The sequence below is a fragment of the Pogona vitticeps genome, chromosome 3 (assembly GCF_051106095.1).
Source record: "Pogona vitticeps strain Pit_001003342236 chromosome 3, PviZW2.1, whole genome shotgun sequence".
Classification (NCBI taxonomy): domain Eukaryota; kingdom Metazoa; phylum Chordata; class Lepidosauria; order Squamata; family Agamidae; genus Pogona; species Pogona vitticeps.
Window position 1 is genome coordinate 244,889,641 of NC_135785.1, and position 27,289 is coordinate 244,916,929.

The following is a 27,289-nucleotide window of genomic DNA, read 5'->3' on the forward strand; positions in this document are numbered from 1 at the left end:
TCTTGTTCCCAATGAATTCTGCAGAGTACAAGGTGTATTCCACAGACTAAAACTTCATATACTCTGGCGTGAGGAGAGAGGGATAAGTTTGAATGAACATGTAAGATTCTATCTCCTGAAGAAAAGAGTCAAGTGCCAATTCTATACAGTTATATTGCTTCAAACATAATTGCCAGTACTAAGGTATATTTGGCAGGACACACCCTCCTAAGCTTCTGAAGCAGCTTCCTCTAGCTAGACGACAGACCATTTGCCTGAAAGCACTAGGAGCACATATTCTAGCTCAGCAGCAAATTTCTCATCTTATCAGTCAAAAATGCAAATAGAATTAGGCAAAAGAATGAGAAAAATATGGAACTGGTAAAAAGGAGCTCAAAATATTTGCTTTTAAATGGCACAATGTTTTTTCAACATAAATGTGCTGTCATTTGTGCCACTTATGTGTCAATGCTTCCCCTAAAATCTTCTGAAGCCTGCAGTCAAGTCATCTAAGTCAACATAGATTGCTTTAAAAGTGTTATGCTTTCTACCATCACTGGGGAAAGAGAAGCGAATGTGCAAAAGAATATAAATTAAAGATAGCCAGAACATTACATCCAGTCTTTACTTTTTAATGCGTATCTAGCAGATGTCCTCTTCTATTCTTTTTTCTTCACTGTATGCTATTAATTAATATGCACAAAAGGGATTCCATCTTGTTGAATATTGTACAAAAGATGGGTTTTTAAAAAAACCTTTAGACAATAGCCCACTCACTTAACACACTGCTTTCAGGAAATAACAACAGCTGGTTGTTTATTAAGTAACTGTTGAGACAAAACAATTACAATTAGTATTAGTAAAATTTATTTTGACCAAAATAACTGAGGTAGGAATTGTTTTAAAAATTACCCATGATCTGGGCAAAAAATGTATCTAAATTCCATTAACTTCTAGGGGGGGTGGGTTGCAATACATTCAGATGTATGTTTACTTAGGAAAAAGTCTAATATTCAACAATTTTTCAAAGAGGTAGCCATGTTAATCTGTTTCGGTATGCAGGCAAAACTGAAAGAAAATAAAGTCTTGCGGCACCTTTAAGACTAACAGATTTATTTTAGTGTGGGCTTTTGGGAATTATAATCCATTTCTTGGTACAGTGGAATTTAGGATTGTAGACTTACAGCACGGTCCTATGAATGTATACTGAGAAGTGGTATTTCACACAATGAGAATTTCGGCAAAGTAAACAAGTGAGGATTGTAGCCAATGAACACAAGGCTAAATTCAGTTTTAGATCCCATCAGAAGAAAAGCATTTAAAGCTGTAGAATGCTCCAAAGTGTTGACTAGAAAGTCCCATTCAATTGAACTGGTCTATTCTGCTTGGGACTAAAATTGATTTGGGCCTTTTTACCTCTCATACACTGAAATAAATGGAACTTAGAAGTGATTAAGTTAAACAGGATTGTTACGCACACACACACACACACACACACACACACACGTTCCTATCCCTTCTCTTTCCTCAATTAAGTTGTAATGGTTTATCATGCTAGAAAGCCACATCAGCTTCTTTTTAAATATTTCACTGTTTCAATAAATGGCATGTTGACATGCATCCTCTGGGTATGGATTCACAAGTGAAGAGAAGGTGGGAACAGGCAGTACGCTGTTACCACATAGTGTTCTACAGAAGGTGGCAAATATATATCCCACCCAGAACAACAGAAGGCAAATTTATAATATATCAATGTTAAATTTAGTTTTTAGAAGGCAAACTAAATCAGGATAGACCAGAATATATTGTAGATGAGGGTATATAAGATATAGCACGAAATGGATTCCTTGTGATACCAACAATGTTACAACTTGAACTGATGGTAAAATAAGGTACTGCACATCACCTTGGTCTTGGTCACCACAAAGGGTATCTTACTCCAGATTTAATATAAGAAAAAGCCTATTACACTTTAAAATGCCTAGAGAGAAAGAAAGAAAGATACAACCCAAAACATTCTTTTGGAGTAACTACCCCATTCCCTCCCATAGATAGATATAGATACAGAAGCATAGCTAAACTGTTTGGCATTCGCAGCTTTGCAGGGCACAGGGCATGTAATACTGCAGAGAGAGAGAGAGAAATAACAATTTTAAAAAAGAAGGGAGGAAAGCACTGGGTGGCGGGAGGTCATTTTTGGCTTATTTGCGCTTAAGCATGGGCAGATATTTTAAAATCAAACAAAAAAAATCTCTAAAAAGAAGAATGGAAAAAAGAGGAAGACAGAACAAATACCGATAGGGAACCCCTTACAGAAAGGTCATCTCATTCTTGGTGCACTGCAAATTGGGCAAAAGGCAGTCCCACCCTCCAATGCTACTGATATGAAACTCCAGATGCATCATTTGGAAGCAGTCTCTCCCTTTCTGTTCCATCCCACCCCACCCCCTTCAGCTCTCCCTCCCTTTTCCATTCTTGTTGGTTGATCTAAAACAATCCTTTAAATACCATTCTATGTAATTCCCAATAAAGGAGGTTAGGGAAATACAGATTTTTGCTATTCTGTATCATCTGGATTGCTTCTACGTATACATCACAATTGTATTGCCTGCACCATTTCTTTTAGGGCAGGTTATTTTTATATTTGGTAGCACTGTGCAGCTTTATCTTGTCTTCTCTGAAAGGAATAAACAAACAAAACAAAAGTGCATCCTTCCCCCTTGAAAAAGTCAATGAGAAACGCAATGCAATTTGTCATGCGTTTGAATTCAGGTGTGTTGATTGGTTCTTTCATTATTAATAGTAGTAATAATATTGTTTGATTTTTTTTCCTTCAAGATTATAATAGTAACCGTTGAAATATGTACAAGTACCAAATACTGTCTTTTGGTGAGGTCCCCACAAAAATCAATAAATAAAATCAAGACAATACCACTGTTTGAAAAAGCCCTGGAGTATCTGTGTCCAAACATGACAATTCAGGATGGGTGTTCTGAGGTTCTGGGGCAGACGTACACTGGACACTAGAATCCCGGGTATTTCTTTCCAGCCTGGACAATTCTCTTCCTTCGGGTATTTCACAAGGATCACCCACTGCCTCGGTGGTGGTGGTGGTGGTAGTGCTGGTGCAGTGGTCACGTTCGTATTCCTCCTGAGCCTTCTGCATTTTCCGTTTCTTCATCTTCCTCTTGTGGATGTGGAAAGTAATGAGAGAGAGGAGAATCAGGCAGAAAATGAGGGTGACCAAAACAATTAGAACAAACGTGGAAGAGAAAGACTGGAAGAGCTGCCCCATTTGTGTGATGCAGGTGCCACTGGCATTTGAAGAGCCAGATGTCCTATTCAAGAGACAAGGCGGCAGGGACAGCCTCAACTCCTTGGAGAGCTTGGCACTCATTGAGAAGGCTTTTTGGAAAGACGAGGATCGTCCTCCTCTCGCTGCAGATGCTTGTACTGGGGGACGCTGGCAACGATACCCTCCTTTTGGAAATGTCTTCCTTTCACACAGCCTTTCGCGCTCTCTCCTGCCTTTCCTTCTCCTTTGCGAGAGGAAATGAAGGACCACGCTGAAAAAAATAAAATAAAAGAAGAATGAGTATTCTATCGCAGCCTCCCTTCCCCTAAAACAAAATACAGCAAGGCACTGAATAGAATAACCTTCTTATCTTCCATTATTTTCCCCTTAACATCTACCCGCCTTCACCCCCCCCCCCCCAAATTTATCTTTGCAGACACAACATTCCCTCAATAATTAGCCTAAATACCAACACGCTTCAGTGGTGGTACTTACAATAAGGCGACACAGTCTGTTGGAGGTGGAGAAATTTAAACATGCAAGACAATGCCCTGGAAATTTGAGGGCTGCACAATAGCCATCCCAGCTGTTCCCCACATTCCAGAAAAGGACACACACACACGTGTGAAAGGATGAAAGATATATGAATATATGTTGGCAGCCTTATTCCATCACCACCCCTCCAATTACGCAGCAGCCTGCTCGTTGCTCCTGCCTGCCCATTCCTGCCACCACCACCACCACCACCCCCCCCCAACTTCCAGAGCCCAGCAAAGTTTGCACTTAGGCGTCTTCCCTCCGGGCGCATCTTCCGGGGCTTCCCCTCTTCTGCCACCGCCGCCGCGGCCACCCTGCCCGGCCAGAATTCCCCGAGAAACCCGCACCGGCTGCTCCCGAGCGGCGCTGGGCTGGGGGGGGGGGAGAACCTTCTCTTTGGAGCTGGGGCTGCAAGGGCGAAGAAGGCGGGCGACAGACACGAAAAGGCACTACTCCAACCCCTTACACCTTACCTGAACAGAGTCTGGTGTATGTTTGTGCGTGTGTGTGTGTGCGTGTGTGCCGGAGAGAGGAGCGAGAGAGCGAGCCCCCCCGACCTGCCGCCGCGGTCGCACACCGGCTGCGGAAAGCACTGAGCGAAGCCGGCAGAGCCAAAGCCGCCGCCGCCGCCGCTGCCGCTTCAAGAGAGCCTATAGCCAGCCCGGGCGGTGACGTCACGCAGCAAGTGCTTCTGACTGGCCTCGGCTTCCCGCCGCTCCCTGTCGTTGCCTCAGGGGCGGCGATGGCTGTGAGGCGCTCTCGCCTCTTCAGGGGACGGACGCCTCACGGGCTCCTGCCCTGGGACAGAAGCTTCCGGCCGGCGACTCGGCTCTCGAGGCAGTGCCCCTCTCTAGCCGCCGCCTCAGCCGGGGGTGGTGGTAGTGGTGGTTCTCCTCTTCATCCGCTTCCATTGCCTGCCGGACACTCCCTCGCGTGAAGAGGAGCCTGAAGCTTCCTTACATCTTATCTTGCCCAGTTCATAAGCCTTTCCCTTCAGCCAGACAAGCATTGTCGTGGTCTCAGAAGTGAAAAGAGGAGACCACTCCATCCCAGTCCGGGATCACCTCAACAGAGAAGCCTTCCCATTCCCTCAGAAGTTTTTTTTAAAAGCCTGCCCTTTCCAGTCTACCGCCAGATCAGGGAAACACATTGGTCCTCCCCAATAAAGTCAAGCTGTAAATCTACAGTCCCTCCTCAGACCTTGGGGTTTATTCTCTGAAATGACAGATGACAAGGAGAGCTTAAGTCCCGTTGTTAGTCCCAGCTAGTGTAGACCCATCGAATCAATAGATTTGACATCAAGTGTTGATTTAGCAAGTTCCTATTAATTCAAGGGGGCTGCTTCATTTAGAGGTTGAATGTTAAGCTTTCATTGTTAGAAATGAAATGCAGATTGTTGGACAACAAAAGGAGAACAATGGATCAGTATTAATACTGCATTCTTATATGCCTCTGCTCAGGAGTAAGTACAGAGAGGCTTACCTAGAAGTATTTTATGGCTCCACTTTTAATGTATTTATGCAGCCATGCACACAGATTCCATGGAGTAAGCTATGTATCTTCCAGCTATGTTCTCACCCATCTGTGTTGGCCAAACTTGATAAGTAGTGCTATTTACAGCATGGAGAATGCTCTACCCTGCCTGCTATATGTGTGATAAAGATGAGAAACCTGTCAAGAGAAGAAAAATAATAGGAATGCTAATTCAGCACCACAAATCTGGTTGAATATGCAGAAAATCTAAACCATACTTTGAACATTTCAAATTAAACACTCCAGGTTCTCTGGATAGATGGAATATTTTGTTTTGTTTTCCTCTGTGTTGTTTGAACTTTTCATAATCTCAAGTTGCTAAAAACCTTTAACATATGATTTTTTAAACAATGTTTGGAATGCATTTATTGAGAAATTTTAACAAAACTTTTCACCCATTCTGAGTTAAATATCAGAGATGAAAAACTCCTGCTAACCATGCATCAAAAGGTGTGTGTTCTGTGCTGTCAAGTCAGAACTGACTTATAGTGACTCTAATAGGACTTTCAAGGTAAGTGATATATTTAAGGAGTGGTTTTACTACTTCCATGCACGTCCAAATGAGTTTCCATTGTCAACTGGAGATTTGTACCCTGTCCTCCAGAGTCGTGGTCTCTCATTTTATCTGCTGAACCACACCGGGGGAGGGGGTGTAGTGGACTTCAAATGAGGTTAAAAATGGTGATGAGGTAAAATTAAAATGATCCAGATGATGAACAAATGGCATGAAAATGCCGGGAACCTTACTTGGAGTCCCAAATGATCAAAGGCCAGCCATAGCTTCTCCTAATGATCTTCTATGTGTATTACAATATGTGGCTGCCCCATCATTCTCACCACTTGATGCTATTTTACTTAAATCATATGATATTTGAAACAGTTTACTTGTATTGGATGTACTGCTATGTCAAATTCTTTTAAAATCAAAATTAGTAATGTTTAATTTGTACATGAGGCGTATTTCCAGAATTAATTTTTTCAGGTGAAGCAGCATATTCAGGCTTTATTCTGATATGTTAATCAACATGAGCTATCCTCTCAGGGAATTGCTGCACCAAGGGGAATTTTACGTTGTCTTCAGGAAGACCAAAGAAGGATGGAGGACAATTTATTAGAACATAGTTTGAAAAGTTTATTAACAGCCTTAGCATTTTAGTCTTTTAGGGTTTAAAATTAATTGTTTCCTGCTTCTTGGTTTCTAATCTTTGCAAGCCTTGTAAGTGTACGGAGATTCTCATCAAGACATAATACCTACCTGGTACCTAGAAAGGTTGAATTATTTCTAATATCCTTTCAACTCACTGGATGGTGCTGATATGTCTTTGCTGTTTCAGCTACTTCTTCAGTACTGATAAGATGCTCTGTGCAGCTGAAGTAATTAACTATTTAAACAATTAAGTATGTGGGAGGAGAGACATTCAACAAACACTATGAGTTTGTTCTGAAGATTGTGTTGAGGGACTGCATCAGACACTTGAAATAAGAATTGTTTTGAACATCTGTTAAGTATATCATTAGGATATGTCTACAGCTTTAGCTTATTCCAGTGCTGCAATTTAGGCCAAGAAGGGGGTGGGTAGTTATTCAACAGCAGTAGACAGTTACTTCATGGACATTGGCAGTTCTTCTGTGATCTGACAGTCCACAATTTTCTCTTCATTGCCTGGTATGGAATGTCCAATCCCTTGTTTGTAAGGCAGATACTTTGTTGAACTACTTAATTTATCAATCTATTTCAGCTGCTTGCATTTCAGAGACAGTTTGCTCAGGATGAATCTTTGGCTTTACCCACCTTTTCTACAGGAGGCTAAATCTGCTCCCATTCCCATTGCCTAGCAAGATGTGGAGGAGGGGTTGCAGTAGTATTCAAGTCAGCTTTTGCCAGCAAGCCAGTCCATCAGATGGGAACTGATGTGTTAACTTCCTTCAAGGTTCATTCTGTTTCTTTACTACATCCTGTAGTGAGATTGGCATGCATTTACCATCCTCCAAACTCAACTTTGGAAATGAACTTCCTGGGGGAATTATCTAGCTTTTTAGATCTAAAGCCACCTTGGATAATTGTGGGACGACTTTTCTTCTGAATTACATACTCATAATATGATTATAATAGACCCTTGGATTTGTTTATTTATAAGGGGGCTATAATTTATTTATTTACAAGGGGGCTATAATCCAGCTACTTTTTAGATAGTGGCCTCTCTAATATTTTTTTCTTGCATAGTTTTTGTACATTTCCTCCTCCCCCTATTGTACCTGTTCAGATGGTTAGCACAAGGATTGTGTCTAAAGTTTCTTCTAGCAATTTTATGTCAGCCCCTGAATCAGGAGACCTTACAGCCATTTTTGAATTGGTCAGGGCCACAGCATTTGCAGGTTAATGGTAGTTTACAAGTCAGCTCAGTAGTTGAACTCACTGCTACTTTCCAAATGGCAACTAGTGCTGCTTTGGAGCAATTAGCCCGCAATGTTCACCCTTGGCTGACTCAAGAGCTTTAAAATGAGCAGTTTTCTTTTCGTCATTTAGAATGACAATGAAGTGTGCTGCATCAGAGCATTCCCGTCACCTTTGAAAATTTGCACTGAGAAGGTATTTTTAAAATTTAGATAAACCTAAGCAGGCTTTTTATCAGTCTACTATTTTGGTTCAGCCACATGACCCACGGCAGTTATTTAATACTTTTAAGAGCTTGTTTTAAGATATATTTATTATTTTCTGGTGAGTTTTTATTTGAATGCTATATTCCTGTAATTACATTTGCTCCTGATTTGTTTTTACTATCTTTTCCTTGTAACCATAGAGTTTGTATTCTTTTAAATTTTCCTTTTAGTTTATTATTCTTTTAATAAAATACAAAAATCTTTTCAAGAAACTGGCTGAGAGGGAGTGTGGTACTAAAGACAGTCCTAGGTAAAGGGTAAGGGTTCCCCTTGACAATTTTTGTCCAGTTGTGTTTGACTCTAGGGGGCGGTGCTCATCCCCGTTTCCAAGCCATAGAGCCAGCGTTTGTCTGAAGACAATCTTCCGTGGTCACATGGCCAGTGCGACTTAGACACAGAATGCTGTTACCTTCCCACCGAAGTGGTCCCTATTTATCTACCTTCATTTGCATGCTTTCGAACCACTAAGTTGGTGGGAGCTGGGACAAGCGATGGGAGCTCACTCCATCACGTGGATTCAATCTTATGACTGCTCGGTCTTCTGACCTTGCAGCACAGGCTTCTGCGGTTAGCCCGCAGCACCACCACGTCCCTTTAAAGACAGTCCTAGCCTTCACCAAACTACTGAGTTTTTAATTCTTTTATGGGAATGGAGGCAGCCTACCTAATAAGCTTAATGCACTAGATTTATATGCCAGCCTTTGGAATCTTTGCTTTACAGTAAGCTCCCTAGAGCACACCTGGTCAAGTAGACCAGGGTGTATGTTGGGGAATGAAACATTCTTAGTCAAGATTAGACATGGGCACAAACCTCGGTTCAGCGGTTCATGCTTATTTCTAAACATAGCACCACAGGTACTGCTTGTTCCCTTCCTTTGCCTCCTCATCCAGTGACCCACTCACTCCTCTTCGGCTATTGGACCAGTCCCTGGCAAAGCATGGGTTTGCCTATCTTGCTTCCCTGTTTGAGTGGGTGATCAGCCAAGGAGGTGAGACAGGGAAGCCTGTACTCCTGCCATAGACTGATTGAAGAGCTGAAGAGGAAGAGGTGGAGTGGAGTGGAGTGCACACCAGCTCGTGGGTGGGAAATTGAGCCAGTAAGGAGGGGGGCAGGAATGCGCAGCACCTGTGGTGCCATGCTTATGAACCATCTCTAGTCAAGAGATGTTCATGCCCATCTCTAGTCAACACCTATAGCATCTCCCCATATCTGTTCACCTCCTCACTCTCAGCTCTACCATCTCAGGATCATCAGGAGGCATGTGGCTGAGTGACTGTAGGAAGAAGTCTTGAGAAGGGAGCTATGATATAGTGTTGCATGTTTCCCAACTTCTGGAAATGCTAGCTCTTTGTTTTCTTCTTCCTTTTCCATCTCTGTGGGTACTAAAACCTCTGAATCTTGCCTTTCCTTCCAAAGGCACAGTACTGGGCCTGGTTCTTTTCTATCTATATACATTTCCCTTGGGTGCATTAATTTATAGCTTGGGTTTTCATTATCTATATATGCTGATGATACCCATGTGTACCAGGCTTCTCCTGAGCTTAGTGATGAGGTCCAGACTTGCTTGATGAGCTGCCTATTGGTCATCTCATGATGGATGTCTTCTCATCATTTGAAGCTGAACATGGATAAGGCTGTTCATGTCCTGGTAGCTACAAAGCTGTGTCTTGAATAAAAGGCTTGGCTAGAATGCACAATTGGAGTGGGTTTGATTGAGCTAAATAAAGTCACTTAAGCTCTCATAGAGATGTGGTATGCTATTTGGTGCAATCTTTGCACCCATATGGTGTACACACGTCAAGTGACTCTGTTTGACTCAACTCCTTTTAAAGGGAAAGAAAAAAAGAAAAATCCTTTGCTTTGCCTACTTCTGTCTCCTCTTCTTGCTGGGACGAAACTTTCAAAAGGTACAGTGCATCAGTGCTGCCATGATGGGCTTTTAAAAACAAAGCTTTGCTTCCTTTCTCTCTTCCTCCTCCTCGTAGCAGCAGAAGTTTTTAATTTCCCAATATCATGAAGTGGCTAAGCTGTCTGCTTAAGTCACTTAACAAGATTTAGAAAATGAAACTGAATAGGAAATTGACAGCAAGCCATCTGCTGTTGGTTTCATCCCAGCGATTGCACATGCTGCAAATGACTAAAATGGAGTGATGTCACCTACACCTAAAAAAAGAGTAGCCTCTGACAGGGATCCAAAAAGGTGCAGGTAGGAGCACTCTAGAGATGGGCTGGTTTGTGCTGGCACTTACGTTTGGTGGTCACAGGGAAAAGGAGCGAACCAAAGCAGTTTAAACAGCTGAACAAATGCCCATATACTTGCATCCTAACTGTAGTTTCTTAACAGTCTTCAAAACTGGTCCACATGTAATACAGTGAACCCTCGACTTACAGACGGCTCGACTTACAGACTTTTAAAGTTACAGACTTCTCTGGCTGTAAAATTTAGGTTCGACTTACAGCCAGAGAATCGACCTACAGACCAGAAAAAACCCAAAATGGAACAAAAATGGAACAAAAACGGCAGGTTACGGGATTAATCGGTTTTCAATGCATTGTAGGTCAATGGAGACTCGACCTACAGACTTTTCGACCTGCAGCCACCATTCCAATACGGATTAATTCCATAAGTAGAGGGTCCACTGTACATTATTACGGTTTAATCTTGAGAGGTACCATATGGAATTGTTTTCGCGACTTGGTATGGGGCAATTTGTCTTTGTATTTAAGGCATTAGAGTGAAATTTCACATTTATTATTTATTGGTTGGTTTATAATATTTTTATCCTGCCATTCAAAGCAATACTTATTAACCCATTAGGGCTACTTCTGCTACCAAGGACTGTGAAGCAATCAGCTCAGGCAGCCGATGCTAAAGCAGTGGCTGCTGTTCATCTTGGATGCCACAGCTATTCTCTTCTACCACATATCATATCCTGATTCACTGAAACTACCTTAATGCCCCCAGTGTATTGGAGAACTGTGCCATCCCCAGTGCAGAAGTATGATTAAGCTGCCCTCCACCTGGCATCTGTACATGGAACAGTCCTTTTCTTCAGGCTGCAAAATGTGCAGTACGGGAGGGTAAATCTCTAATGTGAGAAAATGGGCAAAGATTAATTGATCTGATAAACCTGGTCATGAAGATTTATGGTGGGGGAAGGTGATACAGATAATGATTTCTGTGCCTGACTTCAATAACGTTTGCTTGTGCAACTGGATGGAACATACATTTTACTAGAAAGAACAGTTAAATCTCACTAGGGATGATAGAGAAATGGTGCACATATTCATGCTCATAGGGAACAACAAAACTTCACATTTTCAATTTTACCCTTTTGGATCCAATTCCAAACATTTCAAGATGAAGCAAAACAGAATTTTGCTTAAAGAACAGAGCTGACATTAAAGGTGAGGTATTACTGAAGACAGGGTTTTACCTCTCACACCTATATTTCACACCACATGTACATTCTAAACATGTACATCATCATCATCATCATTAGTTTTACCATGTTTCCCTGAAAATAAGACAGGGTCTTGTATTAATTTTTGCTCCAAAAAACGCAGTAGGGCTGATTTTCAGGAGATATTTTATTTTTTTCCATGTGCAACAATCTACATTTATTCAAATACAGCCATGTCTTCTGATTGCTGCACAATGGTGGAGGACGGGGTTTCACTTAACTAGGGCTTATTTGTGGTGTAGGGCTTATATTACAAGCATCCTGAAAAAAAATCATACTAGAGCTTATTTTCAGGTTAGGTTTTATTTTTGGAGAAACGGTATATTTATGTCACATTTCTCCCAACAAGGAACCCAAAGCAGACTTTGTAGTTGCAGACTTTGGATATGAGTGAGCTGTCATTGTTGCAGCATCACATGGAGGTAGGTAGAAAAAGACAGGAGAAATATCAATAGAGAAAGGGATCAAAGAAAGGGAAATAGATGACGTTGTGGCTCTTGACCTACCCATTTTGAGCTATCGCTGCCCCCCCCCTCACTGCTGACTGTCAATCTACTCACTGCCAGACAGAATGTGGCTTCTAACTGATTGCCGTGATATAGCTGGAATATAGCTGTCAGAATATGAAGAGGATCCTTCACCTTATAGCAAGTACATGTGTAATGATTCTTGAAGAGTCATCCAACAAGGAAGGGGTTGAATCCTCTCCCTGTGAAGATGGTGTGGAATGAGTTCCTAGTGTCCTTGGTCTTGGAAGGGTACAAGAGGCCACACCTTTCTTGATTGAAAGTTCAACCCCTTAGTCAGAGGAGGAGTCTGGGTGAGTGTCCAACCCTTTGGGAATGGTGATACTTGAAGGTACAGGTTTGGCAGTAATCCACCAGCTGAAGCATACAGCTACAAGGAAGGACTTCTCAGGAACAGGGGACACCTAGGGAGCAAGAAATCTCTTCAAGTGAAGGCATTTCCTCCTAGTAAGACTTAATCCTGGAGTGAATGAACTTGAGCTCTTAATGCAGTCCAAGCAACAGTTAAAAAACAACTCAGCCCTGGCTCAGTTAAGTTGCTCAGATGTATCATTTCCTGTAGTTGACCTTGCCAGGCTGCCAGTTGTTCTTGCAAGCCTTGCAAACTGTGCCTGTTATTATGATTATTTTTCTGGTGCCTCACCTTGGACTGGCTGAAATCCAGTAATATAATGTTGCACCCTGTAAGCCTGATGATGCCAGCAGCTGCATTTTGTTAAAAAAAGATTTCCTACCTGCCCTTCCATGGGTTCCTGAGCTCCCAGATCCTCCCCCCTTTGATCCAGCAGAAGACCAGTGGGATGGGAGGGGGAAGTTGTCTTAAATGTCAAACATTCACCACCACTTGTCCATCAGTCTTTCACGGCACAACTTTATGTTACTGGGTATCAGGCAATGTGTTTCATTTTTGTTCTGAAACTGTCCTTGTTCTCTCCTTTTCCTGCTCTTTGGATTACCTGAACTTGCCTTGATATCTCCAGCTGTTCCAACCGAATTTGTCCTACTAAGATGTGAGTCTTTGATTTTGGTTTGTCTGCTGCTCCGATTTAACCCTGTCCTGTCTGGAGCGACTGTTAGTGTGTTGCTTAACTGGTTTTAATCCCAGCGACTGGACTTTAAGAAATCACTATCAAAGCCTACTTGAGCCTGCAACAGGACACGTGATCTTTCTAATTTTCTTAGTTGGTTACAGAATTTGCTAGATATCTGTGATATGTGCATGTGGTGGACAGGTTTGCATTAGAAAAATCAAAACTAGGAGCAGAATGGAAAATGTAGTACCACAATCATAAAAGGGCGCTCAGATGAATCATTGTTTTTATTTTGTCCTGTGCTGGAGAGGAGTTGCGGCATAATGATCCATAATGTGAATTGGGTTTTGTTAATAACTATTCCTCTGCTTCTCATCACACATTTGGAGCACAGTTCATAGATAATTTTGTACATCACTCACTACGGCTTGTGGAATTGCTACATATTTCTTTGGGTCAAATTTTATTTTAATTTTAATTTTATTAAACTTACGGTATAGTCTATGCTTGGACGCATGTGTTAAATCCTCATTATCTTCCAACAGGCATGTCATGCATGAATAGAAGGGAAATTTGGATGATGACACCCCCCCCCAGATGTACAGCACAACCTAACTACGTGATTAGAGCAATAAAATCGCTGAACAGAATAATGCAGCATGCACTGCACACCTTCCAAAATACACACAGTAAATTCTTCAAGCTAAGAGCAAAATTTCATCCTGCAAGAACTGTGATTTTGCTTCATAGAAGGATGCTATATTTTACACAAAAAGACTTGGGTGAAGCCAGAAACAGATGTAAGAGATAGCCTGTGACTAGAGGAAAATCATTAATCACTGAAGGCAGCTGATGCTGTGATCACACAGAGGGTCATCCTCTGTTATGAACTTCCCTATACCATATTTTTGCATCTAAATCAGTGTTGCTGGTCCCACTGAAACATTTAATTATACCAGGGAGGTGCATTTTAAGTGTCCACGGGTCACATTGTCCCTCTTCGCCTTTCTCTGCCATCATTACCATCCTCTTACCTAACCCTATCACTGACGTTCAAAGCCCCCCCTTCCATTTTTCTAATGTTTAGCACGTGAAATAACTCTGAACTGACATGACATGGGAAGAATTTGCATTAGTGCTGTACCTATTTAGCTCTATGATACTCAACTAGGAGTTACAGTTACAACACGAAGTAAAGTTATTCCTCATTAATATATAGTTATTATATAAGGTACCTTTACTTTACTTCCTAAAGAAAGGAATCAATTACAAGTAACTAGTTATTTATTACTAAAACTTCTGAGCTCTGACATCAGATCTTTTCTAAGCAACTCTATAGAGACACCAGAGACCCAAATAAAAGATTGGGCCAGTAAGATGTAAAATATATTTGCCAATATCTCTTCTGGAGCTCCACAGTTCTGCATAAATGACCTCATTTATGGGGGGGCAGAGTTAACATGCCTTTATCTCATTGTGTGTTGAGTCACATGCACCTCAAAACCGGAAAAAAAACCCAGCTCTTTAATTAGTGCCAATCTGCTCTCACCTGTGTCATTATTCCTGCTGCACAGGTGGAGCTCCACAAGAGGATCCTAGCTAATACCCTTTTTCTGTGAAAAGCTGGCACAAAGCATGAAATGTCTATATTGAGGCACACGTTGGTTATTTTTCCCCAAAGAAGCCTTCTGGTGCTTTTTAAGAAGCAACAACAAGAAAGTGCGGCTTTCTCCTTCTCCTTTACCAAATTTATGTAGAAAAAAAGTCTAGTCCTAACTAGTTGAATGTTGTTATCCTGAACTAATTATTTTCTTATTGTTTTTTTTCCTTTTTATTTCTAGGAAGGAGTCTATCAGCTAGTTTTTCCATCCCCTTCATAGGTCCCTGTTTTATCTACTTTCTTCTCTTATATTATTTATGGGTCTCCCTTTTGGGGAGATAGATAGATAGATAGATAGATAGATAGATAGATAGATAGATAGATAGATAGATAGATAGATAGATAGATAGATAGATAGATAGATAGATAGATAGATAGATAGATAGATAGATAGATAGATAGATAGATAGATAGATAGATAGATGCCCCCTTCAGTCACATCTCCCTCTCGCTTTTCTTTAAAATGGCATGTTACTCTCAAGAATCCTTTGAATCCTTGCTGTTCACCTCCCTTTTCTTTATTTTCCGCTTCCACTAAATGCTGCTGTTTTCTTCTGAATATATAACCAGACTGAAGGCTGAAGTAAAATGGAAACTATAGGAAGGCCTGGGCAACTTGCTGTACTCTGAAACCTCAAGAGAGGGAAACCAGAATGTCACCAGGCAGTACAATTCTCCTTACTTCAGGTGCCCAGGTGCATACTCATAGCCCCAGTAGACGTGCCAAGAACAGGAGAAAAAGTCTTCACCTTTCTACCCACAGTCTCTGGAGCTGCTCATGTGTAAACCTGATAGCCTTTAGCAACTTCTTCACCCATGTTACTAGGTAGGTACAGTGGGCTTGAGCGTCTCAAGGCGCAGGCTGACATTCAATTAAAATGTCTTCCATGTTCTCCTGTTCTGATACGCATCGCCTCCAGTATATTGTCAACTTTTCTCTCCTGCAGCAGATTATTTTATTTTAAAAAAGAACAATGGGCAAACCGCTATACCTGTTTATATTCCTGCACTGTGATCTCTTCATCACCATTTTTTAAAATCCCTGATGTGAAACTGCTGGAAATGTTCTAGCACTTACAGGGGGAAAATACTAAATTTAAAAAAAAAAAAAGCTTTGGGCTCCTTTTTGCATTTGGAATGCTAATGAGTGTCGGTTTTCCATGCAAGCCATTCGGTATGAATTTTTATGTAAGATATTCCTTTTGCTTTCTGTATTGTGCTTCTATAAAAAAAAAACCTGGAAACTCATAACATTTTTTTAAAAAATTAAGATACTTGCTTTGCAAGTTCCATCCTGGTACGTTTTGATGGTCCGGGTCATGTAGCTGGGTGAGGAAACCCTTCGGTTAGATCAGCGGTTTTCAACTTTGGGTAACCCAGGTGTTCTTGAACTGCAGCTCCCAACAACCCTGGGCAGTACAGCTGGTGATAAAGGTGCCTGGGAATTGCAGTCCAAGAACACCTGGGTTACCCAAGGTTGAGAACCACTGGGTTAGATAGCAGAACTTGGGAAAGTTTTTGGACTACAAAAATCCCCATGTCACCTGAAGGATTCCAAAGAAGCAACTTTCTGAGGCTGTGCTAGTCAAAAGCCAAGAGTTGAATTAGATCAGGGTAGAACATTAGCCTGACTCCATGAAAGTTCCTTATGACTAAATGAACTTACCCTACAACAGAACACCTGCCTTTGCTATCTGAAGTGTTCCAGTTCACTATGCAAGATAATGTCTTTTTCTATGGTGGAATGTGCTTGTGACGTTTGGCCCTCGTGGCCCCTGTTTGTCTTCCAAACACAGAGCATACGAAGGCAAACCAAACACCTTTTCACACACTGCCACCAGTTGATCGCTAAATCAACGTACTTTACTTAGGAAAGATGAAGGTCCATTGAATTTTCACTTTTTCTTAAAACAAGTTTATTAATTACAGATGTTTCTTTAATAATTCATAAGTGTTTACTTCAGGTTCATCAAGCATCAATCTTCTAGTTAAATCTCACAAGTTACTATTCACTCCTCAGACTAATCACACCTCAGATCTCCCAACTCTCTCTCCCTCTCCCTAACTCTAACTGAACTCTACTTCCCCTTTCTCCTCTCAGGGTTGGCCTTTTTAACCTCTCTGGTGGCCCCACCTCTCAACCACATCAGCATAGAACATGAATAATGCATGACTTGTTTTGCATAACAAGGGGTGAATGCTACACTGCTGTTCCCTAATATATTCCTGTCCTGAATCTGCGAATCTCCAGGTCCTTGTCTGAAGCTCCCTCCAGCATGGAGTATTCCTTCCTCCAAAAGCATCCTTCCTCCAAAAGCCCAAACATCTACTTTCCAAACTCACATCCTACAAATACTGTAGGACAGAAGCCCATGAGCAGCTTTGAAATTAGGAGAAGTACAATTATTATAATCCTTTACAGCTGGTCTGTGGGCCCAAGCAACATACAAAACCTAGTGATTATCTCCCAGCAATTAAACACCAAACAACAGCATGCTAATTTGCAGCTTGTGAAGCTGGGAAACCACATTGAAGGACAATTAAACACTCTTTATTTCTTAAGGCAGTTCTGCTTTTAATCCTAATCCACAGAGTAGGCCAAGATTCATGCATAGGGCATGGCTGTATATCATCATGTAATGGATGATACTTCAACTCCCTCCACATAAACACAGGATCCAAATCAGAAATCAGTTAATTTCACAATTCTTTTCTATACAAAAATATATGCACGGACAAAGTCTTTTAGCAAATTACAATTCTGTGGGGCAAAAAGATACACAGGCTAAACAAATAAAGGACTTTGATCTATTTTGAGGCAATATAAAGGCTCAATTTAACTGTAAACCTATATAGTTCAATTGTTATAGCATCCAATCAGTGTGCAAGTTTGTTCAAGAAATATATAAACTGGATTATAACATGTGAAAAGGTTCAAAGGAAGGACACAAAAGTCTTTCATTCTGGTAGTTTAAATTTATGATTTAAACCATTCCAATCTGGGTCATGTGAAATGGTTCCCCACATGGTTACCTGAAGTTTAACAACCCTGAACAATCTTTTTAAAAAGCCAAAAATGAGTTTTTAAAGGTGAGAATATTAGATCCACACCATGATAGATTGAATTGAACCCCCTGCTAACGAGAATAGAGAAAAGTAGGTAGGTGTGCTGCTGCGGTGGCTTTTGCTTTAGATAACAAAATAAAAACCTGTAACTTCTCTCTTTGGAAGCTCAGAGGTCTAGCTGATGAGAATCCAGGCAGATAATTAAAGAAGGACGAGTTGAAGATCAGCTTGGAAAGTGCAAGGATGGCAGCAAGCAATATTTTGAATTGTAGCCTCATTAGTATAGATAGGAAACTAACGAGATGGGCTGTATGACTGACATTATTCCTTTACGCTTGTCAGATCTACCAGGGCTTTTTGAAAAAAGATAAATGCTATATTTATGAACAGGCAGCTGAGAGAGAAGCTGCCTGGAAATTGATGCTTTTCATAGGGCTCAGTACTAGTATCACTGGCTCATTTTTTATTTTTTTCGAAGCAAAACCATAGAGAAAGATTGAAGCTGATTAAAGCTGCACCAGTCTTTTCTCAAGGCATAGTTAAAGTTGAAATTCAACTTCTGTACTGTAGGAAATTTTTGTTCTTATAGTCTTTTTCCTTACAGAGAGGAGTTGCCCCTTCCACTGAATCTAGACCTGCTGATGCTTCAGACCCACTGAAATCAATGGGACTAGTTATCAGAACCAATGTAATATCCCATTGATTTCAGAGAGCATCTCCTCTAAACATGAGTAAAGTCTGGATTCTACCCAGTATTTATATGCTACCAAAAACAATTTCTCAGGGCAGCTTACACTGAAACCAAATTAAAATTTCATATGGGAGCAAAACCAAATTAAGTAAAGAATTACACACTGGAAGTAAAACAGATTGAATCTAAAGTAGATGAAAAAATGCCTTGGAAAATTAAACATTCTTGTTGAGTGGCAGGCTGGCATTAGACCTATTTAAGGCTGGCAACCTTATAATTGGTAGGGGATGTGGTGGCGCTGTGGGTTAAACCGCAGAATCCTCTGTGCTGCAAGGTCAGAAGACCAGCAGTCGTAAGATCGAATCCACGTGATGGGGTGAGCTCCCGTCACTTGTCCCAGCTCCTGCCAACCTAGCAGTTCAAAAGCATGTAAATGCGAGTAGATAAATACGTACTACCTCAGTGGGAAGGTACCGGCATTCCGTGTCTAGTTGCGCTGGCCACGTGACCATGGAAACTGTCTATGGACAAACCCTGGCTCTATGACTTGGAGACGGGGATGAGCACTACGCTCTAGAATTGGACACCACTGAACTAAATGTCAAGAGGAACCTTTACCTTACCTTATAATTGCATTATCTTCAATAGGCCTACTCCAAGTAAGAATAAGCATAATGTTTCACCGTACCAGTTGGTGGGGGAACATGAGCAGGATAGAATTATTGGGCTCTGTCCTGCTCACAGGCAACTGGTTTGTCACTGTGTAAAAAGAAACAGCAGTACTTTTTTGGGCTAATTCAGCATATTATGGTCCCAAGTCTCAATTCAAGCCGTTACTGTACCTTCTTCTAACACACCTGTATACCACCATGGCTATACTGAATTTGGATTGTGACTGCTATTAACAATGACATTGTGCTGCATCCAATTTGACTTTTTTCTACTCAGTTCTAGTTTTCTGTGTATTAAGTTTGATGATTTCTTATTTATTTTTATTCATTTGATCTTTATCATGCCTTTCTCCCCTAGAGTGAGAAATGATTTCTTGACCTTTATTCATTTGTCATGATAATTCTTCACTGGTCACCCTCTCAGCCCAAAAAATTCTAAACACCCAGTGGTTTCTTATATCTTATCTATAGTAGCCTGTATTATAGTGCACCATACGGTAGAAGGGAGACTATGTAGCACTTGACAATGTGCATTCTCCAAGCCAGTTTTAAGTTTCTGCTGCATATAATACTTGTCCTCCGAAGAAATTCATTGTACGTGCTTAAATTTACATTTTTTAAAAAAAAATCTGTAAATTAAAAAGTGCATTTTCTTTGCTATTGTACCTAGCACTGATCAGGGACAAAGAAAGGACTTCAACAGAAATTTAAAAGCTAACTAGGCTGCTGGGCTGGGAAAGCTTCCCCAGTGTCAGACCTAGCACTATGTTACCTTCAGACTTAATGTAGTTGGTACACAACCCTCTGCATAATGCATTTGTGCAAGCTGCATTCAAATGGCATGCTTCAAGGATGGTTTCATCAATGTGAATGAGGCTTCTTCAAGAGGTGTTCCAAAGGATAGTGCCCATTAATAAACAGAAGGTTCAGATGACTGACAAAAGACCATCTCTATGGGGTTCCATTATTTCGGTTATGCTGAGGCAAGGACACACTCCAGATGCTTAATTACATGACAAATAAGCCTTCATTTGCACAGTTCCATCTATTCACAGAGATGATTCATACATTTCAACTGATAAACTACAGTAGCTCTTCTTGGCTCCCTTAATCTGTTTCACCTAGATGCTGAAATGGCCCTCCTTTTGGTTGAGAAGACAGGCTGGCCAAAACAATCTCTGCTTTCACCTACAGGCCCATGTACTTGACAGAGCTTGGAAAGTTACTTTTTAAAAAGTAGTTTGTTCCTGTTCTTCGCGACAATGCTTGAAACGTAACCCACTGTCGTTATTAACTAAAACGTTGAAAAAGAATTCCCCAAGTCTGAACAGACTGGACCCAAACTGGGCCATACTTAGAGCAGGCCCACTTAAATCAAGGGGTTGCTGTCCGGCTCAACATGCACAGAACGCCAACAACGGAAGAACTGACACTTTTCCAGATCACTTCAGCAGCCTTCACAGATGGAACTCTAGATGCTCCAAAATATGGAGCAGGACAGGAGCTAGAAGACTGAAATTACTTATGATTAATTACTTCATTGTTTTCAATAGGTCTACTCTTAGCATCACAGAGTCTTTTTGTTTTCAAACTACAGTACACAGAAAAGGGCCATGGGCATGAAACATTACATAGAGAGCCTCAAGTGGAGACATCATGGGACACTCAGAAGCAGGATCTGGAGCTTATCAGATCAGCACTGATAAGGTATAAGCTTCAGATGTCATAGAACAGAAATATTCACAAGGTCAGTGTTTATCATGGATCTGTAGCCATCCAGAGTCTGTAATAATTGTCTTTTTTAGAACAATGGCCATGCAGGCTGGAGGGTTCTGAAAGTCGGAAACCAAATATGTAATTTTCCCACAAACGGGACGGATGCATTGACAGATCTTGGGACAGTATCAGGGACCATCAGAAAGACAAATAAGCAGGTGCTAGATCAACTTAAGCCTGAACTCTACTGAGCAGTGAAAATGTCTATGAACTGAGGCTACCATTCTTTGGTGTATATAATAAGACAAGACTCAACAGCTGGTAAAATATGAATGCAGCAAAGAAAGAAGGAGGCTGAACATGAGAAGGATTGGCTCAAAAAAAAGAGAATTACTATCTTTAATTTGCAATACCTTATCATAGCTGTTCATGGCAGAACCTTTTAGGGAGTGGCTACTAGTTCACAGGGCTGTGATACGAAGCAACATGAGGGCACACAACAACAAGATATAGCAGCGAGGGACTCTGGTTACCAATTGTACAGCATAGCAGTATGGAAATACAGAGAGAGGGAAAAGAATTATCCCGCAGAAAGAAAGAAAGTTTAGAGCAGATGTTTGTATGAAAGGGCTGCAAGCTCAGTTTAGCTCTGGCACCAAAAACAGATTCAGTATTCTTTAATTCAGATCACTTGTTCAGGGAATGCATGTGACAACATCCCCCTCTAGATGTGCAGTCCCTTCAAAGCAGAATCAGACTTGAATGGATGCCTGTTTCCCTTCTAGCAAATGATCACAAGACAAAAAGCAAGCTAATTTACAAAATGCAAAAGGAGCCAAGCTCCTGGGAGCTCGGCTTCTAATGATATGCTAAAGTGTATGGATTTTACAAATGTAGTAGATCTTGGTCCCACCAGCACCTAAGGCAATGTTTTGGGTCTCCAGATGTTCTTGGACAAACACGCCCGGGAGCCTTCGCCACTAACTCTGCTGGCCAGGATTTCTGGGAGTTGTAGTCCAAGAACATCTGGAGAGCTGAGGTTGGGAACCACTGTTATAAGGACACAAGAGATTGCTTTTCAGTGACCAGTCCCAGATTATGGACCTTCATATCCCAAGAGGCTAAGGGGATAAGCAGGTCTTTGGCAGTTAACTGATTGCTAAAGACAAGCCTTTTGAAAAGATGCTACACTTTTCCATTATGAAATCAATTTTAATTGAGTCGTTTTCAAAATGCATATTTATAATGCATTTTTAAACTGTGCTTTAAAAGAAAACTATACTATGAGTTGCCTTGAGTCACCATTTCCAGTTAAAAGGTGGGGTATCAAATCAAATCAGATCAGATCAATCAATACCATAGGCAGAGGTCCCTCTTTATCTTGATTTTGTGATAGACATATGTACTTTTTCTGCAGCAGGACAAGATGCTTTATCTTGCCACATCTTCAGTTTTGTGTATAATTTAGTTCTTCCCCATGTTTGCAGGTCAAATGATAGTCTGGTGCAAAATGCTCTAGCGAGAGTTATAAACCATTTTAAAACAAAGCTTTGTTTTGTGATGAGAAATTTGCCCCAAAGGAGTGAATAGCATTCAGATTTTCTGAAAGACAAGAGAGAAAAAGGGCGTGAGTGGGATCACTTTGACCAAGATAACATACTCAGGCAAAATTATAATACTGTCAAACAGAAAGCAGACTACAGCATGCTATTACAGAGAAGATTAAACTTGAGCCGGGAATAGGCTAATAATATGGTAAAAGCCAAACACATCTCTCTGTTTAGCATAGTCAACATTTTAAAAATCAAATGTGCAAATCTATTCCAAAACAAACAGGGGGGAAGTAATATGTATATGCGTGTGTAGGCATCCTTCAGTCTCGAAAGACTATGGTATCGTGCTCTGTATGGAGGACTTGGAACAGCGTCTAGTGTGGCTGAGGAGGCCAATTCGAGAGTGACAATCCCTTCCACACTGGAGACAAATCCAATCTGTCCCCTGTCCAGCTCCCTGGTTTTGCTTCCTTTGTGACTTCCTCTTTGCCTCAGCCTGCTGGACAAGGGTCTCTTCAAATTGGGAGAGGCCGTGATGCACTGCCTGCCTCCAGGCTGAACGATCAGATGTCAGAGTTTCCCATCTGTTGAGGTCTATTCCTAAGGCCTTCAGATCCCGCTTGCAGATATCCTTGTATCGCAGCTGTGGTCTCCCTCTGGGGCGATTTCCCTGCACTAATTCTCCATATAGGAGATCCTTTGGAATCCGACCATCAGCCATTCTCACAACGTGCCCAAGCCAGCGTAGACGTCGCTGTTTCAGTAATGTATGCATGCTGAAAATTCCAGCTCGTTCTAGGACTACTCTATTTGGAACTCTGTCCTGCCAGGTGATACCAAAAATCCGTCGTAGGCAACGCATATGGAAGGTGTTCAGCTTCCTCTCCTGCCGGGCACAAAGGGTCCAGGACTCGCTGCAGTACAGGAGTGTGCTCAGGACACAGGCTCTATAGACCTGGATCTTGGTATGTGTTGTCAGTTTCTTATTGAGCCATACTCTCTTTGTGAGTCTAGAGAACATGGTGGCTGCTTTCCCAATGCGTTTATCCAGCTCGACATCTAGAGAGAGGGTGTCAGAGATGGTTGAGCCAAGGTACACAAAGTCGTGAACAACCTCCAATTCTTGTGTGGAGATGGTAATAGAGGGAGGTGAGTCCACACCCTGGCCCATGACTTGTGTTTTCTTCAGGCTGATTGTTAGTCCAAAGTCTTGGCAGGCCTTGCTGAAACGGTTCATGAGTTGTTGGAGGTCTTCAGCAGAGTGGGCAACAATGGCTGCATCGTCTGCAAAGAGGAAGTCCCTCATGCATTTCAGCTGGACTTTGGTCTTTGCTCTCAATCTAGAGAGATTAAAGAGCTTTCCATCTGATCTAGTCCGGAGATAGACACCTTCTGTTGCAGTTCCAAAGGCATGCTTCAGCATGACAGCAAAAAAGATCCCAAAAAGTGTTGGTGCGAGGACACAGCCCTGTTTCACTCCGCTTCAGATGTCAAAGGGATCTGATGTTGAGCCGTCAAAAACTACAGTGCCTTTCATTCCATTGTGGAAGGACCTGATGATGTTAAGGAGACGAGGTGGACATCCAATCTTGGGAAGTATTTTGAAAAGGCCATCCCTGCTAACCAAGTCAAATGCTTTTGTAAGGTCTATGAAGGCCACTAAGAGTGGCTGTTGTTGTTCCCTGCATTTCTCCTGCAACTGTCGGAGGGAGAATACCATGTCAGTGGTGGATCTATTTGCTCGAAATCCACACTGTGATTCCGGATAGACTCTGTCTGCAAGCACCTGGAGCCTCTTCAGCACAACACGGGCAAGCAGCTTCCCTACAATGCTAAGAAGAGAGATACCACGGTAGTTATTGCAGTCACCCCTGTCACCTTTGTTCTTGTACAACGTGACAATGTTTGCATCCTTCATGTCCTGTGGTACTCCACCTTCCCTCCAGCAGAGACAAAAGATTTCATACAGTTCGGTGATGATGATCTCCTTACCGCATTTCAGCACTTCAACAGGGATGTTGTCCCTTCCAGGTGCCTTGCCAGAGGTGAGGGAGTCCAAGGCCGCATTTATTTCTGCTAGGGTTGGTTCGCTGTCCAGCTCTTCCAAGACAGGCAGGCACTCAATGTTATTTAATGCTTCTTCGGTTACTACATTCTTTCTGGAATATAGCTCGGAGTAGTGCTGCACCCAGCGTTCCATCTGCTGTGCTCGGTCCTGGATGATCACACCTGTAGTAGACTTCAAGGGAGCAGATTTCTTCTGTAATGGACCTAAGGCCTGCTTGATACCATCATACATTCCTTTGATGTTACCTGTGTCCGCTGCTATCTGTATCTGAGAGCAAAGCTGAAGCCAGTAGTCATTGGAGCATCTCCTGGCAGCCTGTTGGACTTGGCTACGAGCGGCTCGAAGAGCTTGCAGGTTGTACTCGCTAGGACAGGCTTTGTATGCTGCTAGAGCTCTTCTCTTATCCTCAATGGCTGGCATTAACTCCTCCGAGTGGCCTTCGAACCAGTCAGCCATCTTTCTGGTCTTCTTGCCGAAGGTGGACAAGGCGGTGTTGTAGACAGTGTTCTTGAAGTGTTCCCATCGTTCAGGTGCATTTACATTAGCTGGACCTGGAAGGGTTTCCTCGAGTGCTTGGGCAAATTCCTTCACTTTTCTTTGATCGCGAGTCTTGTTGATGTCAATACGTGGTCTTCCTTCCTTTTTCATGTGATACAATTTCTTTGTTCGCAGTTTTACTCTACTACACACCAGGGAGTGATCAGTATCGCAATCAGCACTCTGGTAGCTGCGTGTGATCGTAACACTAGCAAGGCTAGAACGTCTAGTGAGGATCAGATCGAGCTGATGCCAATGCTTGGATCTTGGATGTCTCCAGGAAACTCTGTGTTGCAGCTTCGTATTAAAGAATGTGTTGCTGACACAGAGACCATAGTAACAGCAAAACTCCAGTAAGCGTTGGCCATTTTCGTTCATCTTTCCAATGCCAAAACGGCCTAGACAAGTGGGCCAAGAATTGTGATCAGCACCAACTCTAGCATTAAAGTCTCCAAGAATGAACAGTGACTCTCTTTCAGGGACTTTTTTGATAGTAGCTGCCAGGTCGTCGTAGAATTTGTCATCCACTCCATGTATATGCAAACAAATGATTACTGCACAGGAATGGACCAAAAAAAAATCACACAAAAAACAGACCACCAAAGTATTATCCAGTCACAATTTGGGAAGAAAAATGATTTGTTTTAAATATGGAGATTGTCAAAACAACAAAAGCGAGGACTCCTGTGATGAGGGAACCATCATGTCATAATCTCTGCTCCAGGCATGGAGATATTGTGGGCCTGTCTGCCTGCCTTCCCTCCCAGAGCTTGGAAAAGTTACTTATTTGAACTGTGATACCTAGAAAATTGGAGTCCAAATAACCACAAGTGTAGTTGTTGAGAGATATTGCCTGTTTTCCTGATGGCTCTTGGGGAGTTTCCTACCACCTCAGCAGGTAATTCTGTTGAAGCCCTGGTTGATCTCTGGAATGGGGAAATGGCCAGGCTATTGACATGATCAGTCATAAGCATCCCCTTCCATGAAATCGTCAAACTGGCCCTTGGTTTGTTGGGGAGCTGATAGTGGTGAAACGACTGGGGTGGAGACTAGAATGACAATGATGGAAAACTTAAGAGTGAATCTGACCAAACAAGGTCTAGGGCCCATTGGAAGGCCTATTCCATACCCATGGTGGTGGTGAAGATATGTTTCTTCCTTGCCACCAGTACATCTGCACAGTAGTGTTCTGCATCTATTTTTGAGTTGTCAAAGTCCTATTTACATGCTGGCCCGCAGGAAGAAAATACAGACCACACTGTCACCCAATGTGACAAATTTGCACAACCCTTTGCAGGCAAAAATCACTCGGTTCCAGTCTGATTTGGATGCTAAAAATAGCATCGGCCCTACAAAAGTAGGTTTGATTCCTGCTTGTTCTGCATTAATAAATAAGTTTCAGTTTTTGCAGCCTGAAGAAGGGGGCAGGACTCTTGGAGAGGTGAAGGCAACCACATACCCTGGACCCTTGCCCTTCCTGGCTTGCAAAACTGTAGATCTCAGAAGGCTTAGGAATTTCGTTGTATGGGTATACTGTGTATATACTTACAATGACAATAAATTATTATTATTATTATTATTAATGGAGGCAGTAATAAGAACAGTGCTGGATCCCCCTGAATTGGATATTTAGTGGTTGGTCTGTGATGTTCTGTTTTGGGGCAAGGTATTGGAGAGGGTAATTCCTGGATGAGATGGATTATCGAGATCCACTTCAATATGGCTTCAGACCTGTTTATCAGGCAGTCTGCTTTGGTTGACTTAGTAAATGACCTCTGCTGGGAACTGGACAAAGGATGTGTGCTCCTGTTGGTTCTGATGAACCTCTCAGTGGCTTTCGAGACCATTAACCATGTTATCCTGCTGGGCCATCTCTCTCAGACAGGACTTGATGGCAATGTTTCCTGGAGGAAAGAACTCATAAGATTATGCTCCTGTTCAATGCAGGGTTCTGTTTTGTCTCTGATGTTATCTAACATCTACATGAAACTGCTGGGACAGGTTGTCTGAAGTTTTGGAGTTTGGTGTCCCCAGTATGCAGATCATAGTTCTATCTCTCCTTTTAATCTAAATTTGAAGACACGGATTCCATCAAAATTTGAAGAAGTGAAGGGACCTTAGATCCAAGACTGCTCTTGGTCTGTCCCTGGAATGCACCATCTTACGCTGTACCACCTGTGGGAATATATCATGTGTGTGAGAGAGAAACCTGCAGTCCTGTTGGTGGAGCTCCTCTCAGGTGTGAAACAACACTTCTGACCAGAGATGGGCACAAACTGCCAGTTTGACAGTTCGTTTT

At 41.9% G+C, this 27,289-nt stretch overlaps 1 protein-coding gene across 2 annotated transcripts; it reads right to left on the reverse strand.

Moving 5' to 3' along the window:
* Window positions 1-1,890: 1,890 nt before the first annotated feature.
* C3H11orf87 (chromosome 3 C11orf87 homolog) lies at window positions 1,891-4,444 on the reverse strand. 2 transcript variants are annotated; one of them, XM_020803131.3, is made up of 2 exons: window positions 4,285-4,444; window positions 1,891-3,545 (listed from the first exon to the last, which is right to left on the reverse strand). In XM_020803131.3, the coding sequence occupies exon 2, from the start codon at window positions 3,374-3,376 to the stop codon at window positions 2,900-2,902; it is 477 nt and encodes a 158-aa protein (XP_020658790.3). In that variant the 5' UTR covers window positions 3,377-3,545; window positions 4,285-4,444; the 3' UTR covers window positions 1,891-2,899. The 2 variants fall into 2 exon arrangements, with proteins under 2 accessions (XP_020658790.3, XP_078246195.1); XM_078390069.1 differs by lacking the exon at window positions 4,285-4,444 and adding an exon at window positions 3,770-4,019.
* Between the last annotated feature and the right edge of the window lie 22,845 nt (window positions 4,445-27,289).

What these genes read in the sequence shown, in the direction of transcription:
- C3H11orf87 (XM_020803131.3), bottom strand. Translation starts at nt 3,376, where the DNA reads ATGAGTGCCAAGCTCTCCAAGGAGTTGAGGCTGTCCCTGCCGCCTTGT.